This window comes from Panthera tigris, chromosome A2 (assembly GCF_018350195.1).
Source record: "Panthera tigris isolate Pti1 chromosome A2, P.tigris_Pti1_mat1.1, whole genome shotgun sequence".
Lineage (NCBI taxonomy): Eukaryota > Metazoa > Chordata > Mammalia > Carnivora > Felidae > Panthera > Panthera tigris.
In genome coordinates, this window is record NC_056661.1 from 99939468 (window position 1) to 99959242 (window position 19775).

Consider the following 19775-nt stretch of genomic DNA (forward strand, 5'->3'; position numbering starts at 1 on the left):
GCAGCCACCCTCAACAGACAGAGATTCAAATTCCCAGAAATAGTTGCTTCTATTTTTGGAGGGTCATCCTAATCCATAGACTCACGAGGCTCTAACCACTGGGGGAAAAAAAAAAAAGACTCAAATCATTTATCTCAACTTCTTTTCTTTAGAGATAATTGCTACCCCCTCCCTTTTTTTAAAGTTTATTTATTTATTTTGAGAGAGACAGAGACAGCACAAGCAGGGGAGGAACAGAGAGAGAGGGAGAGGGAAAGAATTCCAAGCAGGCTTTGAGCTGCCAACTGTGGAGCCTGATGTGGGGCTCAAACCCATAAGCCCTGAGACCATAGCCTGAGCTGAAACCAAGAGTCAGACACTCAACCAGCTGAGCCACTCAGGTGCCCCTAGAGATAACTGACCCTTGGATGAAGATCATTTATGTGCATTTCAGTATAGAAATCTGTAAATATCTTTGTTTTCCAATTAATATTAGCTACTAGGGGACTAAAAATGTGGCAATAAATTGAAATATTTGTTGAAAAGATATTTCCTTTAAATGTTTTTAGCCAATTCACTTATGTCATTATACTTGTTCATTAAAATAGCTACCATTTATTGAATACTTGAATATGGTAGGCCCTGTGTAAACATCCTCTCATTCAACTAACCCAATCACTATGAAAGATAGGCATCATTACTTCTCTTTTATAGGTGAGAATCATGAGGCTCAAAAACCAGCTAGTAAATAACAGAGCAAGGATGAGAACACATTTTGTCTAATATCTACTACTCTATCAGTTTGTGTCACCATGGAAACATTAGAAAAACACATCAGAAAAAAAAAAAAGCAAAACTGTCTCTAGTATGTGATCTTTCAAGTGTTTTATTATTTTTTTTAATGTTTATTTATTTTTGAGAGAGAGAGAGAGACAGAGTGTGATCAGGGAAGGGCACAGAGAGAAAGAGAGACACAGAATCCGAAGCAGGCTCCAGGCTCTGAGCTGTTAGCACAGAGCCCCAAGCGGGGCTTGAACTCACGAACCATGAGACCACGACCTGAGCTAAAGTCGGACGCTTAACTGACTGAGCCACCCAGGCACCCCCTCAAGTGTTCTTAAAATATGTGCGCAAGTGAATATTTTACTGAGGTTTACCTTAAGGAAAATATGGTCATAAAGAGGGCTGACATGCTGCAAGTATTTCAAAATTCTATCTATAATTAAAGATGAAAAATTTAAAAACCAGTAATTGTCCAAGTCAACATTGAACAGCATGGTGAAATGATTATGGGCTCATTTGTGGACAGAGAACAAGACTGACAGGTTGCACTGGGTCTATTTGTCTTCATTTCTCACGTGGAACACTGATGTCAATGCAGGAACTAACTCTAGGTAGGCAGGAGTCACTCAAAATTTATCACCTATTGACCTTAGACACTTAAAAAAGGAGCTTGGATTTCAAGGGGGTTGAGAAACAACTCTCCTCTTGCTTTAGGTTTTATCATGGATGGGGGGAGGGGGCTCCCCAGGTAATAGACTCTGAAATAGACATCAGCATGCATAAAGTCTATTAGGAACTGCTTTTGAGATCAATGTCTGTGAGAGAGAAGAGAAGGAAGCAGGACTGTGCAGAGGAAGAAGTTGTGTGGTCTTTCTATGGAAGACTGTATTCTTGCAATGGCCCTAGGGAATATTACAGGTTGAGGGCAGGAGGCCGGGTTTCCACACCCTCATGTTGATCAGTCATTGCATGTGGGTGCCCTGAGAGGAGTCGTGACCTTGAGTTAAGGCAGGTGTTTGCACCTGAGGCAGTTTCCTGAGAGGGCTGGGGTTGGCTGCTGGCAGCACTTCGAATAGCCAGGGGAATAAATTTTTCAGGCCTGAAGGGGGATCAGAGCAAAGCAATTACAACATCCATCTCAGGTTTGCTGCCTTTGATCACATGTCCAGTATCACTTTTATTATTTAAAGTATCTGGGGTAAGTCATCATAAAATGTCCCAAGAATTCCCAAGCTTGGTGAAGATTAACCTCGCCTTTAGACTTGAGAACTTCAGTAAAAGGACAAAATGGTGTCAGTTAGTTAGAACTTAGGCTTGTGTTTTTCTGTGAGCAAGGCAAGAAATCCCGGTAGTCAGTGAGAGAAAATGGCCAGATAACTGAAAAACAGAAGGCAGGTTAGGAAGTAGCTCAGACCAGGTTGTGCCCATCTGTCTGTGTGAGAGGATGCTAATCCTTGTACAAGCAGATCTGGGACTATATAAAGCTCTTTTGTGGGCTGGATTTAGCCCAAACATTGTAGTTTGCTGACACTTGATTTTTAAAATTAGCATTAAAAACCCAGGTACAGGAATCTGTTTGGTTTCATTTGCATTCAGTACCATAAGATCCGTGTGACCTTGGGCCATATCCTAAAGCTCCCTATGTCTCAATATCCTTATCTATTAAGTGGGTATAATAATAGTGCTGGCCTTACAGGGTTTAGAATAGTAGAGGATCCAAGTTAAACATCCAGCAGGTAGTCTGGCATTTATCAGGTACTCAGTAAGCAATTTTTAGAACTGTTATGGTTGTTATATTTGTTCTCATACTGAGCTAACTGAATATTTTCTGTCAAAGCCACTATTAGCCCAAATTTTGGAGGCAATAGAATAAGAGAATAGTTTGAGTTGTCAAAATTGTAAAGCAAAAAAAAAAAAAAAAATTAAAAAATTGTAAAGCAATAATCAAGGAAAAGGTTGTATCAAGATTCTTTATACTATTCTTTCAACTTTCCTGTAAAATCTGAAATTATGTTAAAAAAAACAAACAAACAACCCAAAGCTCTTTGACTTACCCTGCTGGGATTGTTTGGGATAGAAGCATGCATCTGGGAGCCTTGACACCACTCGGTTTTATGTAATTATACCTTTTTAATTTAGCCCTTAATTTTTGTGAAAACAATCACTCTATTTCAGCTATGGTATGAGAATAAGAAAAATAACGTGTGTCCATATTTGGATTAGAGAGAAAAGGGGAACATCGTGTCCATGGAGTCCTGATAAGATACAAGCAGGGAAAATTGCAGTAAGAAGTCTCCTATAATGAGGCGAAAATGCGGGAAGAAAGACTCCAGAAAGACACATACTGCTATATTTGTTCTCATTTCCTTCTGGAGATATTTCTTTCTTGGAGAAAATGGATATTTATAAGCACCGACTGTATGCCAGGAACAGTAGTAGGTGTTTCACATGTTTTCTCACTAATAACAATCTTGTGGGGGAGAAATACTATTGCCATTTTACAGTGAGAAAAACTGAGGGTCAAAGAGAATAATTAGGTTTCCCAGGACCACACAGTAAGCAAGGGTGTAGCATGGGTTTAGGGTCAGAAACAATTGAGGTTAAATGTCCATCAGCAAGTGAACGGATACATAGATTGTGGTATATCCTTATAATGGAGCACGACTCAGCAATAACAAGGAATGAACTATTGAACAAATCAACATGGTTTAGTTTCAAAGTAATTGTACTGAATGAAAAAAGCTGGATAAAACACACATTGTGTTCTTCCTATAAATTCTATTTATAGAATTCTAGAAACTGAAAACGAATCTATAGTGCAGGTCAGGTCAATGGTTGCTTAGAGATGAGGTGGAGTGGGAAGTGGCAGGAGAACATTTGGGAAACCAGTTTCTTTATCAGTTGATAACACCTCAGAGGGTTGGTGTGAAGATGAAAAGAAACTAATGACTGAAGTGTTTACTATAGTGCCTTATATGATAGCAAGCATCAGAAATTATATAAATCCTAAACTCTGAGTTCTTCCTTCTTAGAGCTTTCTCCACTTCAAGTGGTAATGCTAGTCATGGTTACTTTTATTTATAGCTATACTTCAAACACATTGATCTTAAGCCGAAACACAAGATCCTTCCGTGAAACTAAACCATGACAAATTTTATGATTTGAGTTCAGGGACACCATCTCCTGCTGGGGGACCAGGCCAGAATCTTCTACATAAAAGCTGTTTTGTCTTAGAGCCAACAGTTTGTCCAACTTGTTGCCATTGTGCCCTTTGGCTCCAGAATTTTTCTTTAGTTCCTTTTCATAATTCTTTTTCTTTACTGATATTCTAATTTTGTTCATACATTGTTTTCCTCATTTCCTTTAGTTCTTTGTCCATTTTTTCCTATTAGTTCTTGGAGCATATTTAAGACAGCTGTTTTAAAATCTTTGTCTAGTAATTCCTCACAGATGGTTTTGTTCCTTTGAATTTGCTATATTTTGCTTGTATGTCTTGCAATGTTTTCGGTCAGACTAAACATTTGACTATTATAATGCGGTAACTAGAAGTCAGGTTCTTCCCCTTTCACAAGGTTCACTATGTTTTTGGTTGTTGAAGGCTGTAGCAGCCAGTTGATTTAAATGCCCTTCCCAAACTATTATTGTAGACTGTATTCCTTGTCATTGTGGTCACTGAAGTCTCTGTTCCTTGGCTTATGTTCAGCTAGTGTTGTAACAGAAATATCCTTGAATGCTTTGCAAATTGGATCTGAGCCAGGGCCCTCCATCAACTTACCAGATTTCACTGTACCAAGGGATCAGCCCAAGATGAAAGCATAGGGTCTTCTCGGGTGAATTCAGAGTATGTCTTGCCCTGAGCATACACATGGCTTTCTAAATCCACTCCCCCACCCCCCAACCCCTTCATATACATAGTTGCTTTTGAGCATCCTAATTTCGCAAAGAAACTTTACCTAGTTTTTGGCTTGGGCAGTCTGTTGTATGTTTCAACTGTAATCTCTGTCTCCAGTGTCTGCTGATTGTTAATTCAGTGTCCAGTGTTTTCAAGCTTTTTCACCTGAGTTCTGAGTTAGGCAAAACAGGGCAGAATACTTTGCATCAGAGGCTGTCCCACATCAGTCTGCTCAGGATGCCATAACAAAATACCACAGCCTCGATGGCCTAGACACCAGAAATGTATTTCTCACAGTTCTGGAGTATATAAAGTCCAAAATCAAAGTACCAGCCAATTCACTTTCTGGTGAGGATTCTTTCTGGTTTGCAGATAGCTGCCTTCTGTGTCCTCACATGATAGAGAGAATGAGCTCTGGTGTCTATTCTTATAAGGGCACTAGCTTTACTGGATGAGGGTCTCACCCTCATGGCCTCATTTAACTTTTATCACTTCTTTACAAGCCCTACAATCACACTGAGGGTTAAGGCCCGAACATATGAATTTTGGGACATACAATTCTGAACAAGGTCAGTGTGGTCCCTTCAGAACCAGGGAAACAGTGGCACACTGGGAACACGGGTAGCTGCTATTTTTTTAGTGCTACACGTTAAGACTCTGCCTCTTTATGATTTCCGTGGCATTATGACTACTGACTTAAGACTATTGCCCCTTTAAAAGTACTGATATTGTAAGACTGTCCTCATACAGGGAAAAGAGTAGGGGAAAGACATGTAAAATGACCACAAACTCTTCCTACTGTTTTGAGGTGACTTTTTCTTGATACAGTGCTCACTGAAACTTTAAAAAAAAATTCTTTTTTCATGTTTATTTATTATTTTTGAGGGACAGAGCATGAGAGGGGAAGGGGCAGAGACAGAGAGGGAGACCCAGAATCTGAAGCAGGGTCTAGGCTCTGAGCTGTCAGCACAGAGCCCAACGTGGGGCTTGAACCCACAAGCTGTGAGATGATGACCTGAGCTGAAGTCGGAGGCTTAACCAACTGAGCCACCCAGGTGGCCCTACAGTGCTCACTGAAACTTTTAACTGTTTTCTAGAGTTCTCACAAGATTGGGTCTGACCATTTCTGCTTATTTTTTGATGTTTCTGTGGGAGAGTGAGATTTTGGAACTTCCTACTCTGCCATTATGTTCTTCTTATGCAAAACACTGTAATTTTTGCATTTTTTCATAAGCCTTATGTTATTCTTCAGACCAAAGTTTTCACAATGCTTTTCACTTCTTATTAATGAAAAGAACTATTTAGATCTCTCTTAAACAAAATGAGATTTATTAGAAATGTATTTTAAAGAATGGAAAAATTATCCATTTAAACTAACAACAAGAAACAAAGTATAATTTAATAGAAGAATACAGTGTAGGGATCCACAGAACTCCAGAGCAGTCAGGCCACTTGCAGTATGATGGCCAGAGGAAATCTGCACAAAGCTAGAAAGTGACTGTCTCCCCTTTCACTCTCTCTCTCCCCAGAGAAGATCAGGTAACCACAGATCAGGGTTACTACCCTTTTCAGATAGTCTGCTTCATTTCTCTCTCTCTCCAGAGTAGATTTCCCTTATCTTGGATTTACATGTCTGGGTTACAAGTCCCTCTCTGGATTATAGTTTTAGTGTTCGACAGACAGAAATGAAGACTTCTCTCCCAATTCCAAATTCTCAAAACAGAGAATCTGATTGATTCAGATTCCTCTGAGGATCAAAGTCTATCCAATCAGCTATGACCAGAATAGAGGAAGTGTCCTCTCATATAAACAGGACTATGGGGATTCAAGCTGTAGATGAGAATTGGAGCAAAAGAGATGAGGAAGAAGGTCCTTCTCAATGGATGAGCAGAAACCCAACAAAGTATCTATCACAATCCATTTTTAGATTTGTACACATTTAAATACAACTTAAAAGAAATGAGAACAAAAGCGTGCCACAATATGCAGCTAAAATGTGTAAGACATTAGTTCTTTACAACAAAAGAAGTAGTATACACACTTATAATTTACTGCTTAGGGATTTTAAACTAAAGCTAGCTTCACCTATTCCATTTACAACAGATGTGTCCTGCTTTTGTTGAACCACGAGGGAAAACAATTAAGGAATATTCTGATTCTTATTCCAGGGAACTAGAGGAACACAGGGTAAGTAATCCCAGAGAGCCTAATCTCATAAATTGAGAATCTTTCCCTAGATGACACAAGTTACTCAGTGCAACAGTGGCAGTCTCTGCTTTCAAACTAATATGCTGTGAGTTATGCTGAGTCCTCTTCCCATGAGGTTAAAAGTATTTCCTAAACTTTCTTTTTTCTCTTTATCACCTCCTCTGCTCCATTCTTCACCTTTATCCCCTCTACATGTCAATCAATTTAGAAAATAACTCTAATGTTGTAGCTGTCTCAAAATCTTGGCAGATTTTGTGAAGATGTAGCTGTGTGAGAAATAAAAACTGTTTGGAAATGCTCTTTTAGTTTCCATAGGATGAAAATACATCATCCTGGAAGGTATTTTCTTTCCTTTCCTTTTCTTTTTTTTTTTTTAAGATTTATTTTATTTTTTTTAAGTTTATTTACTTATTTTGAGAGAGAGAGAGAGAGAGCAAGCAGGGTAGGAGCAGAGAAAGGGGGGAGAGAGTGAATCCCAAGCAGGCTCTGCACTGTTGGCCCAGAGCCCAATGAGGGGCTCAGACTCACAAATTATGAGCTCATGACCTGAGCGGAAATCAAGAGTCAGGTGCTTAACCAACTGAGCCTCCCAAGTGCCCCCCCCCCCGCCCCCAGGTAGTTTCAATATGAAACAAGAAGCCCTGTTGAAAAGCACACTCTCACCAGAAAAGACAGCTCTGTCCTTTTTTTTCTAGAGTTCTCCTTCCTATTCAAGTTAATAAAGATGGTAAGTAGCAGGGGTCATCTACAACTACAAATAACCTGATGTCTAGTTAAGCCGGTAGTTTCAACTGATTTAGAGTCATACTGAAGACCAGAAAGGAAGAAAGAATAATACAACAAAACACCCGGAATTTAAATAATTCATCCACTACATAACGAGGACTTGAATCTTACACTAAAGCTCTATCTTACTCATCTCACATATTTACCTCTGGGGTCATCCACACCACCAAACTGTGCGTTGTCAACAACTGCATGACCTCTGATGTTTCCCTGTATAAAGACTTTTCTGTGTGCCCAAGTCTTCCTCACTGAAAGAGCAAGATGTATATTCTATCGTTTATTTTCTTGCTGTTGGGTACAATTTTGCTCTAGGATAAATTCTTAGACTCAGACCAAATTATTGGTTAAATGTATGTCTATTACTAAGTATGCTTAACTACCACTGTTACCACAAAGAGGGGCACACACCCAACTGCAATTACAAATTAATTCATGAAAAGAAAAAGGAGGCAGTCATAATTATGTATTCTTTTTAAAGTGCAATAAATTTTCAACAGGCTAATAAAATGAGATCTGACATATAATAACCTACCATCCCGCCATACTCTTAAATCTTACTGCTTACTATGAATGATGCTAATATTTTATAAACGTACACAGTAAAATCAGTAATAAGTTATCACCTCTTGAAAGAAAAGTCTTCATGGTGTACACACCTAAAATATTTAATGCTTAATTGCTTAAAAATAAAATAGGATAGACCTCATGAGCCTAATGTAATTAAAAGAATGTCAATGCTTTTCAATTACACTGTCACATATAATGTGATTAATCACCTTTTGAGGCATGTTGGGATTATTTTCCCCAATTCATGGATAGGGAAATTGAGATTTAGAGAGTTTAGGTGACTTGCCATGGGCCTCTCAGCTAATCAGTGATAAAACTGGGAGCATTATCCAAGTCTCAAGGGTTCCACTGCTCTATTCACTGCATGTTTCCTCCAGGGTTATCGATGTTTATATTGCAATAAGATTCACAAGTGATTTCTCTATGATCATGTCCAAAAACCTTATATAATACAGGTGTCAGGGATCAAAAATAATACCAGCATTTTATGTATCCCTTTAAAGTGAAAAAGATATATTCTTCTTCATCGAATTGCTTATTCATTCAAACAACAAATCATTAAACACCTATGTATGTGTCAGCCATTGTGCTAGGGTCTATTATACCCAGCTATATTAGTTATCTTTGCTCTATAACAATTTATCCCCAAATTTAATGGCTTAAAACAACAAACATATATTATCCTATAGTTTCTGTGGGCCAGGAATTTGGGAGCAGCTTAACTGAGTGGTTCTGGCTCAGGATCTCTCCTAAGGTCAGTAAAGATGTTGATGAGGGATGCAGTCATCTGAAGGCTTGACTAGGGTTGGAGCATGTGCTTCCAAGTTCACTCACATGGCTATCCTCAGGAGTCCTTGGTTCCTCAGTGGCTGTTGGCCAGAAACCTTAATTACTCATAATGTGGGCCTCTCTAAAGTTGCCTAAGAGTCTTGTGACTTGACAACCATCTTTCCCCAGCAAGCAATCCCAGAGAGAAAAGAAGAAAAAAGCTGGCATATGCTTTAAGATCTTCTCTAAGAAGTCTCACTACATCATTTCTACATTCTATTCATGAGAACAAGTCACTAAACACAGTCCAATCTCAAGGTGAGAGGAATTAAGTTCCACCTTTTGAAGGAAGAAGCATCAAAGAACTTGTGGACATATTTTAAAGCCACTATATCAGTGAATATAATTTAATTTACAGAAGTTAATCTAATTATTACAAAATTATTTGTTAACCTCATTATAACATGTAGGTATTTAAAGGAAACTAAGTGTATTAAAGAGTGGCTTCTTTATAGTTGTTGTTTATTTGTTCCCATTTTGTGTCCTTATTTTTATTTCACCCTGTTAAAAAATTCTACATACAGTGCCAAATAAATTATGACTTGTCCTATCGTGTTGTATCAATTTGGAATTGTATTCAGTACTTATAACAGAAAACCCAAACAACAAAACCTTAAATAGGAGGGATTTATTTTCCCTCACATAACAACAAATCTAGAAATGGTCAGTCCAGAGCTAATAAGCTGACCCTCCAAAGCAATCACAACCCTGGTACCTCTGACTTCCTACACTATTAATACTGTGTGGGGCTTTGGTTATTATGGTTGAAATATGGATGCTCCACCTCGAGCATCATATCACTGTTCCAGGTAAGACAACAAAAATAGGTACAGGCCCAATGGCTAAAAGGACATTTCTTCCATAAACTTTGGGCCTCTCCTAGCAATATCAATTTGCATTTTATTGAAAGGTCACATGGCCAGTCATGGCTTATAGAAATCTGGAGAAGTAAATACTTTTTTTTTTTTTTTTAACACGTTTATTTATTTTTGAGACAGAGAGAGACAGAGCATGAACGGGGGAGGGTCACAGAGAGAGGGAGACACAGAATCCGAAACAGGCTCCAGGCTCTGAGCTGTCAGCACAGAGCCCGACGCGGGGCTCGAACCCACGGACCGTGAGATCATGACCTGAGCCGAAGTCGGACGCCTAACCGACCGAGCCACCCGGGCGCCCCGAGAAGTAAATACTTTTAATTAGACACACTGTCACCCTGAAAAAATATCAGAGTTCTGCTAGTAAGGAAGAAAGTATTTTGGTTTAAACAACTAGCAGTGTCTACTGCCCTGCTCCAAGGAGCCTCAACACACATTATCCTGCTCCAACGAGCTTTGACACACATTATTGAAACACCACACCAGACAAACAAACATACTGTCCAAGATTTATCTGTTTCAAATGGGAGAATCTAGTCATTGTGAGTCTCATATATAAAGCATATTTTTCAAAGTAACCACAATTTTCTTTTTTCTAGTTGATAACATTGAAGAATTGGCTGACATTAATGTCACTACTAGGAATCTGTCCAAGGAGATAATTATACAGTTGTGCAAAGGTACGTGCAAAAGGAAGTTCATCAGAGTTGTTCATAATATCAAAAATTTGGGTGAAAAAAACCAAAATATCAATAGAATACTGGTTAGATAAATGATAGTACATCCATTTAACAGGCAACGCAACTTTTAAAAATGATGTTAATTATGATATATTGTTCAGTGAGAAAAGAACTATATAAGATCCAGTTTATGAAATATTGTATTTTTATGTCTTTATGTGTTTTTCTTTATATCTGGAAGAATGTAACACACATTTTTAAAACTGCTTATCTGTGGGTTATTTTTTTTTTTATTTGTTTGAATAACTATGTATGGTTTTCATACAAATAACAGCTATTTTCAAAAATACCCAATAGGATGGGAGGGGCTGACTTGATCTAGTTTTTGTTCATATCAATATTACTTCCTGCCAGTAATTTTTTTAGACATGCAATGGCTGAACTTATCTTTTTGGAATGGTTTCTTATCTTTGCTCAATGGAAAAAGCAAAGTTATTTCTTACTCATTAAAAATTTCAGTACAATTAAACATTTTTTTCAATAAAATTAAAATTAGGTAAAAAAAAATAAAAAAAATAAAAAAAATAAAATAAAATTAGGTAAGGTATCTTGAGTTTTTGTTTTGCTTTCTGTTTGGAACACTGTGACCTCTGGAAGGGTCTCCTTTTCCTGTTTCACAGTAGTTGTGGAAAGGAAGGGGGTAAGGCTGGGCAATTAACCATACACAGGTTGGGAAAAAGAGAAGAGAATACAGGTAAGGGTGGAAGGGAAAGAAGTCTGGACAGATGTGTGGGGAAAAGAGTACTAACCTGAACATCAGGATACTTGCACCTCTAAAATGGTCTATCAGTTTTTCTGACCTCAGTTTTTCTCATCTGAAAAATAAAAGGTTTAAATAAGAATCACTAGATGTTCTTCAATTCTTTTGTAAGATCCCTTTGGATCTATTAACGGCCTATCATGGCAAACTCCAGTAGAGCTGAATCTAAACAAATTAAAGGAAAAAGAACAAGAACTTACATACATTGCTCCGTATTTCTCCCAGGCATGTTAAGTAACTTGCCAGGGTTGCACAGCAAATAGGAGGAACCAAGATTGCAGCCCAGAGCCTACACTCCTAAAGGCTATACTGAAAGGCACTTAAGAACTGACTGAGGAAGGCGTTTAAAGGAAGGATAGCTTTCTTACCCTCAAGCTAAGGCCTTGTAGACAGGGGATGGTTAAAGCCAAGACCTTATCCCCACCTCCTGACTGCTGTGGGGGTTGTCTCAGTGGCTCACAGGCTCCTCCCTCTAATCAAAAAACAGCTTTCTGATTCAAAGTCCTTTGGCCAACGAAAAGAAAGATGAGTTTTACAAAGCGCTAAGGAAGCTCTTCCTGTTATTGCCTGGCAGCACTGAAGTAATGACAGAACCAAACCGCGTGTGCTACAGAAGGCTTTGTGGTACCACTGTTTTCAACCCTTCCGGGTTCACACATCTGGTTACCCAGCACCCGTTTGCATATCTCATCTTGCCGTATTTCCTTTCATTAAGGACAGAGAGATACTGACTACAGAGAGTACGGGGTGGGTGGGTGGGTGGATGAGTGGGGGACAGGAGAAAAAAGAACGGGATGCAGGCTAGAGGCCAAAAGACTTCTGCAGGGTTAGAGCCTGTCCCTCACACAGAGGTCCCTCAGGTACCTCCAGCTTCAGTGCCTGCAGTTTCACTGCTTAGTCTCTCTCAAGGTCCGGAAGCTAGTGCAAAACCAGCACCAGGACCAGGAAGGAGAAGCCCAGCAGCGAGGAGCCGCAAGTGGGCAGCGACTACTGCTCATAGAAGACCCGACTTCCCAGACCCCTTCGCAGAAGGGCGGGGCGTGAGCTTGGCGGCCAATCTCCGCGTCCGCACGTCGCCATAACCCCGCCCCACCCTGCCCCCTCTCGCTCCGCCCTTCCCTGGGGCTGGTGCGGCGGCAGAGACGTCAGCGCTAGGAGACCCCTGGGTGGCGGCTGCGCCGTCGGCGGGCCGCGGCCTGGACGCGCTGCGGGGAGGGGCGGAGCGAGCGGGCGGGAGCGCGAGCTGGGTCCGCCTCGGCCGCCGCCGCCGCTGCCGCCGCCGCCGCCGCCGCCGCCAGGGAATAATCTGGGCGGCAGCGGGCGGCCCCCGCTAGCGGCCACGAGCCACTTCTGCCGGTGCCGGGAGGAGCTAAGGTTGCCGGTCTCCTGTCGTCCCCCTCTCCGCCCCCCAGGAGGGGCGAGAGGGAGCCGCGGCTGATGTCAGGTACGGCCGGCGGAGGCGCCCTCAGGCTGCGGGTCCAAGGTCTCGGCTCCCTTCGTCCTCCCAGCTCGGAGTGTGCTTTTGGGGGAGCGTGGAGGGTGGAACCAAACCCGGGCGCAGCCAAACAGGTGTCTCGGGGTCGCCGCCGGGGCTGGGGACTTGGAGCTGCTGAGGGAGGCGCGGGGCACTTCCTCCTCCCGGCGCCACTGTGAACTGCCATTGGGGCAGCCTGCCCACCGGGCCGCTATTTTGTTGACGAGTAGCCTCCTCTTGGTGGTGGGTTCTTCCTTTCTGCCCTCTGGTGCCCCTCACCTCCTCTTCGCGCGCTGCCCGCCGTCGGGCGGCGGCAGTGAGACTCGAGCTGCGTCTCGGTCGCGGCGGGATCACTTAGCGGTCCTGCCCGCCGGGCGGTCCCCGCCCCGCCCCCCTCCTCCGACCTGTGGGTCCGGCCGGACTCGGGGCTCAGGTGTGGCCACCTTCATCGAGAGCCGCCGGGCTGCCGGGCAGCGCGAGTGCCTGGCGAGCGAGCGTCTTCCCCAAGTGCCGGGGGGACTTCCTCGGGGCTTTCTTGGATCATCAGGTTTGTGGCTGATTTATTTTTTTAAATTTCACTGCCTCTGGCAAAGTGAGCTAGCCAGGTGTGTTTGGCTCACTTGCACGGTAGAGAAGGAGGCAAAGAGTTTATTTCTCCACCCCCGGCACCCCCTCGCGAGTGTGTGAGTAGTAGGTGCTGACAAGTTGGCCATACGCCTTCGAATTTGGATAAATTATATACTCTTAAAAGAAGAATGTAATTTGGGAGTGGGGATTTATTCTTCCCTAGTTCTTACTCTCCTCTTATTATTTTTTTAAATAATAAACAAGAAGGCACCACATGCTCTGGAAAAGTTGATTGGATTTATATCTAGTTTTCTAAATTCGTTATAGATATTGTAGTATATCTTTTTAACGCTTTTCGGGTTGGAAACTATTACGCTAACCATGACTTGACTTCAGTATGAATTAAAAAGTTAGTTATAAAGGTAGAACTTTAACACGTTAAAGTGATTAGGCCAAAGTGACCTGGACAGAAATATGCTCATTTACTAAAAGTTAAGCATAGAATATAGATAGCTTGGCCTGGGTGCCAGGAACAAGTGTTGTGCACAAGTTCAACTTGTTTAATTCTGGTGTAGGTTTAGACAGTGGGAACTTGAAGTTTTAGGAGATATTTAAACAATTTTCCATACCCTTAGCAGATAAATGTCAAGTGAGCCTGATGCACATGATGCTGTGTGTTCTGAGTATTGAATATAGTAAACTATACTTATTTTGTTTTCCACTAGCTAGTATATATTGATGTGCAATTTAAGTGAATATAAAGTTTTAAGTTACCAAACAGTTAACTCTTTTCACCATATGTTAAGTAAAACAGTGATTTAGTAAGGAAAGTATGACTCATTTAAAATCTTCGTAGGAAAGGAGCATGGTGTTTAAGTACTGGTGGAGAACTATTAAAAATCTCTCTCAAATATGCCTGTAATTTGTGTTTTTCTATATCTTTTTATTTAGGCCTCAGCGTTTAAAAAATATTTTGTGGTTGATATTCATAGATAGGATAGATACAGTTTTTCTTAAATATGCTTTTTTTGGTATAGATTATACTAGTCTGTATTTCTGAGTAAATTTAATATCCAGAAATTCTTAGAATTTTATCACAAACTTATTTAGTGGTACATATAATGAATTAATTTTCACCCAGTCATAGAAATACAAAAGTGTGTCCTTTTAATGCTGTTTACTATTTGTATATTGATTTTTGCTCCCTAAGATAAAAATTGCATTTTACAGCTTATAGATTTTGTAAACCATGGTAATTTAAAATAGAGCCTTTGTGTGATGAAATTATTGATTGGAATTCTTGTGACATTGTAGCTGTAAACAAATGTTAAATGGAAAAGGGACAACTTGGTGAAATTCATTTCACATTCATTTAAAATTTTAAGCTTCCTAATACAACCATATTACTTTTAGAACATTTGTTGAGATTTGAATAAAGACGCTAGTGTACAAACTATAACAAGGTGGGAAGAAAAGTATGACAAAATTTTTTTGCTCCAAATTCATTACGATTAAGGTCATTCTTTTAAAAGAAGGAAGAAAGAGAAGAAAGAAAAGGAATATTGTTCTACAAAAGAGAAGTTAGCATTTTATCTTAAGATCTAAATGTATATCGGGGCGCCTGGGTGACTTGGTCAGTTAAGCGTCCGACTTCGGCTCAGGTCATGATCTCACGGTCTGTGAGTTCGAGCCCCGGGTCGGGCTCTGTGCTGACAGCTCAGAGCCTGGAGCCTGTTTCAGATTCTGTGTCTCCCTCTCTCTCTGCTCCTGCCCTGTTCATGCTCTGTCTCTCTCTGTCTCAAAAATAAAATAAAACGTTAAAAAAAAAAAATTAAAAAAAAAAAATCTAAATGTATATCTAATGTGTACTTAAATTTTCACTTTGCAACTAATTCTAATGAATGGCCAAGGAGAAAATACGTACCAAAATCTATAATGTGTGAATAAAAGAAGTGTCCCTTGGAGAAAAATATATAAAGAAGTTGATATTTGTTAAATAGAGGTGCCTGTAAGAAAGTAGGAGAAACCAAAAAATCTGAATAATTTATCTAGAACCTGTAGTATGAGCTGCCTTGCACGTTGAAGGCACATATTAAAGGCAGGAAAAAGCAATATTAGGTTGGCGAGATTCTGAAATGGGAAACCTGGTTAGTTTACAACTAAAGCTATGCACGAAAACATTTGAACTGGTGGAAATTAGATACAGCCAAATTTGAAATTATATATGGTTTGGTGTAGTAATTTGCATTCTTGGTCCTTGTATTATTTTCCTAGGGGTGCCATAACAAAGTATGGCAAACTGAGTGATTTAAAACAATAGAAATTCATCATCTCAGTTCTTCAGGCTAGAAGTCTGAAATCAAATGTTGGCAGAGCCATGGTCTCTAGATTGTAGGGGAGAATCTTTTCATGTCTCTGAGCTTCTTCTGTCACTGGCAGTCCTTCGTATTCCTTGACTTGCCACTATATCACTCCCCTCCATTCTTTCTTTGTCTGTATCTCTTCATATGGCATTCTGCCTTTTTTTTATAAGGATACCAGTCATATTGGGTTAGGGTCCACCTTGATGACTTCATCTTAACTTGATTACATCTGCAAAGACCCCATTTCCAAATAGGTCACATTTATCTTTTACAGTGTTCAATAAATTTTTAGCACCATAGGGCAGACCAAATCAGAGGGTGTGGTGGGAACAGAGTAGGGACATCTAAATTTACTTATTTATCATTTACTTATCTCACTGCTGACTCAGAACCAGGTTGTAGAGGGAAAACAAACAGACACAAATCTCTGTCCTGGAGGAGCTTATATTCTAAAATGTTGGTTCTCAAAATGTCCCTGGATCTGCAGCATCAGCATCATCTGGGAACTTGTTAACAATGCAGATTTTCAGGCTCAACACCCCCCCCCCCTGCCCCCACCAGACCTCTTGATTCAGAAACTGTTTTAAAAAGACTTTCAGATGATTCTGATGCAGACTCAGATTTGAGAATCAATGAACAAGATGGAGAAAAGAGACAATAAACAAGGTAAGTAAAATATGTAATATTAGACGTTAGTAGGTGCTGTGGGTAAGAATAGGGAAAACCCCCTGAGAAGTAAAGGCCTGAAGGAGTTGGGGAGTGAGCCATGTGACTATGTAGATGAGTTGTGTTCCCAACAGAACAGCAGGGGCAGAGACCCTCATGTGTTTGAGGAACAGAAAGGAGTCCAGAGAGAACACAGCAAGGGAAACAGTAGGTTGAGTTTATGAAATTTGTTTGTTCGTTTTTGAACTGTAGAAAACAAATACTAGGAGGAGATATCAGAGAAAGAAGAGTGAGGATAGGATGGCAGACCGTTCAGGTTCATCTTACTGGTTTTGGCTTTGTCTCTGAGTGAGACTGAGAAGACCCTGAAGGATTTTGAGCAAATGACTAATGTCTTTTTAAAGGGATCACTTTGGTGAAATGGACTGGTAAAAATGGATTGAAGAAAGAAGGCTGTAAAGGGAAAAGTTGATTAGGATCCAGTTATACTAGTTGAGAGAGAAAGAGGGAGGGTGAGGAGAAGGAAGAAAAGGAATGGTAGGGTGGTAGGACTAGGGTGGTAGCCGTGGAGAGGTTAGAAGAGAGGTACAAGATGAAAAACATACAGGACTGTAGTGAAAAATAAGGTTTTTTCCTCCCTAGTTACTTCAGTCACTGAGTTGCCTGCCTCAAAGTTAACTGATGTTACAACTAGTCTTTATATATTCTTCTTTAGATATTTTATATATATATGATAAACAGGTTTTAACAGGTTAGTAGAGTGGTTCCTGGAGCTGATTTTGTTGCTTGGGACAGTTGGCAACGTCTGGAGACCTTTTTAGTTGTCCCAACCAGGGGGAGTGCTACTAGTGTCTGGTGAGTGGAGGCCACAGATACTTCTAAACATCTTACAGTGAACAGGACAGCCACCACAAGAGAGAATTATCCAGCTCAAGGTGTCAGTTGTGCCAATAAAAAACACTGGCTTGATGGGACTTAGAGAGGTTGAGGCACAGATAGTGAAGGGAAGACAGTATTGTGTAGACAGAGGAGACAATAGGAATAGAGGAGCCCACTGCATTGGGATGTTTAGTGAACTGTATAGGTAGTTCAGGATTACTGAAGAGTAAATTATAAGGCATGGGGTATTGAAATATGAGCCTGGAAATCTGGACAGAGTCTAGATCAAGGAGAGCCTATATATATATCATGTAAATTAAAGATGCTTAGTTTTTGTCTTATAGGCAGTGGGGCTCCATGGAGAATTCATGGAGTGACTTGGTCAGCTTTTCATTTTAGATAGATCATTCTGGGGGCACGTAGGTGGTTCAGTAGATTAAGCATCTGACTCTTGATTTCCTTTCAGGTCATGGGTTCCATGCTGGGCATGGAGCCTGCTTAGGATGCCCTCTCTCCCTCTCTCTCTCTCTCTCTCTCTCTCTCTCTCTCTCTCTGTCTCTCTCTCTCTCTGTTTCTTTGTCTCTGTCCCTTGTGCTGCACACTCCCAAAAAAATATAAAAATAAATCTTTATCTTACACAGTTTTAATGACTGAAGTTGTGTTATGGGAGAAAATAGTTTTGAAAGGGTGAAGTGGACATCATCTCTTTGTTGTAAAGTAAAAAATGCACATACGTATAAGCTGATGTAGACATTACCCTTTTTGCAAGATACACAGAGAGATGGGAAAGAAAATGTACTCTTTTCTGTGTAGACATTTTTTATCTATGGTTTTAGTTTGGGTTTTTCCATTTGTTTTCTTTACATTTCTCTTATTTAAAAAGTAGCCACACACATTACTGGCAAAAAAAAAATCATAATCTGCCAAATGTGCAAAGATTTTCCTTAGCACATGTAGATCATTGTTTTTGACAGCTGCAGAGTATTCTGTGGTATGGATGTACCTTGTTTGTTTATTTAACTAGTTCCTTATCAACAAGCAAACATCTTACAGCAATGGCTGCCATGAACATTTTTGCAGACGACTTTGTTTTTGTCCATAAGAGAAATTTTTTTAAAAAATTTTTTTAAGCTTATTGATTTATTTTGAGAAAGAGAGTGCAAGTGGGGGAGAGGCAGAGAGAGAGAATCCTAAGCGGGCTCTGCACTGTCAGTGCAGAGCCCAGTGGCAGGGCTGGAACTCACGAACTGTGAGATCATGACTTGAGCCAAAGTTGGACACTTAACCAACTGAGCCACCAAGGCGCCCCCATAAGAGAAATTTCTGATGATGAAATGGTGGGTCAGGTCATACTCATTTAAAAATTTTAAAATATATTGCCAAATTGTCCTTCCAAAAGACGGTAAATATGTGTATTGTGAGAAAGAATGCAGGAGTGCCAGTTTTCTCTACCATGTCATTACTGTGTGTTACTAAACATTTTTACCAGTCTGATAGGTTAAAACACTATCTCTGCATTTGATTTAGTTTTCTTTAATGTGAATTTTTTCTTTTTCTTTGAGAGAGAGAGAGAGCCAGGGGGTGGGGAGTGGTGGGGAGAGGAAGGGGGAGAGGGAGAGAATCTCAAGCAGGTTCCACGCTCAGCGTAGAGCCTGATGCAGGGCTTGATCCCATGATACTGTGATCATGACTTGAACCGAAATCAAGAGTTGGATGCTCAACCTACTGAGTCACCCAGGTATTCCTCTTTAATGTGGAATTTGAATATCCTCGACCATTGTATTTTCTTCTCTGCAAATCCTTTGTTTTCTTTATCTGTTATTTTATTTTTTAATTTTTTAAATGTTTATTTTTGAGAGAGACAGAGACAGTGAGAGTGGGGGAGGGGCAGAGAGAGAGGGAGACACAGAATCTGAAGCAGGCTGCAGGCTCTGAGCTGTCAGCACAGAGCCTTTGTAGGGCTCGAACTCACGAACTGTGAGATCATCACCTGAGCAGAAGTTGGACGCTCACCCAGCTGAGCCACCCAGGTGCCTGTTTTAACTTTATCTGTTTTTATATTAATCTTTTGTCTTTTTTGTTATGATACTTCTTGGCAATTTTGCTGTACAGTTGTTTTTTTTTTTCAACATTTTATATAGGAACATGTCTTTGAACCAGCAGTTTCATTGCCAGAAATTTAATCAATGAATAATTTCACTTTTCCTATAGTCATAGCTTCTGAGTTTTGAGAAGATCTCAATTCATGGTACAAAAATGATAAAGTGGGGTGCCTTGGGTGACTCAGTCGGTTAAATGTCCGACTTTGGCTCAGGTCATGATCTCATGGCTTGTGTGTTTGAGCCCTGCTTTGGGCTCTGTGCTGACAGCTGAGAGCCTGGAACCTGCTTCAGATTCTGTCTCCCTCT

The 19775-nt window shown here is 40.4% G+C and overlaps 1 protein-coding gene across 4 annotated transcripts in view; it reads left to right on the forward strand.

Annotated features, from left to right (window-relative positions):
• Positions 1-12627: 12627 nt before the first annotated feature.
• C1GALT1 (core 1 synthase, glycoprotein-N-acetylgalactosamine 3-beta-galactosyltransferase 1) overlaps positions 12628-19775 on the forward strand; it is a 39317-nt gene continuing 32169 nt past the window's right edge. For 2 of the 4 annotated variants that reach the window (XR_006211278.1, XM_042966864.1), the window contains exon 1: positions 12628-12862. Coding sequence is in view for 2 of the 4 variants with exons in the window: in XM_042966864.1 (XP_042822798.1) it covers positions 12856-12862 (7 nt within the window). In the remaining 2 variants the exon portion in view is untranslated. The other 2 variants (XM_042966847.1, XM_042966854.1) reach the window with 2 other exon arrangements.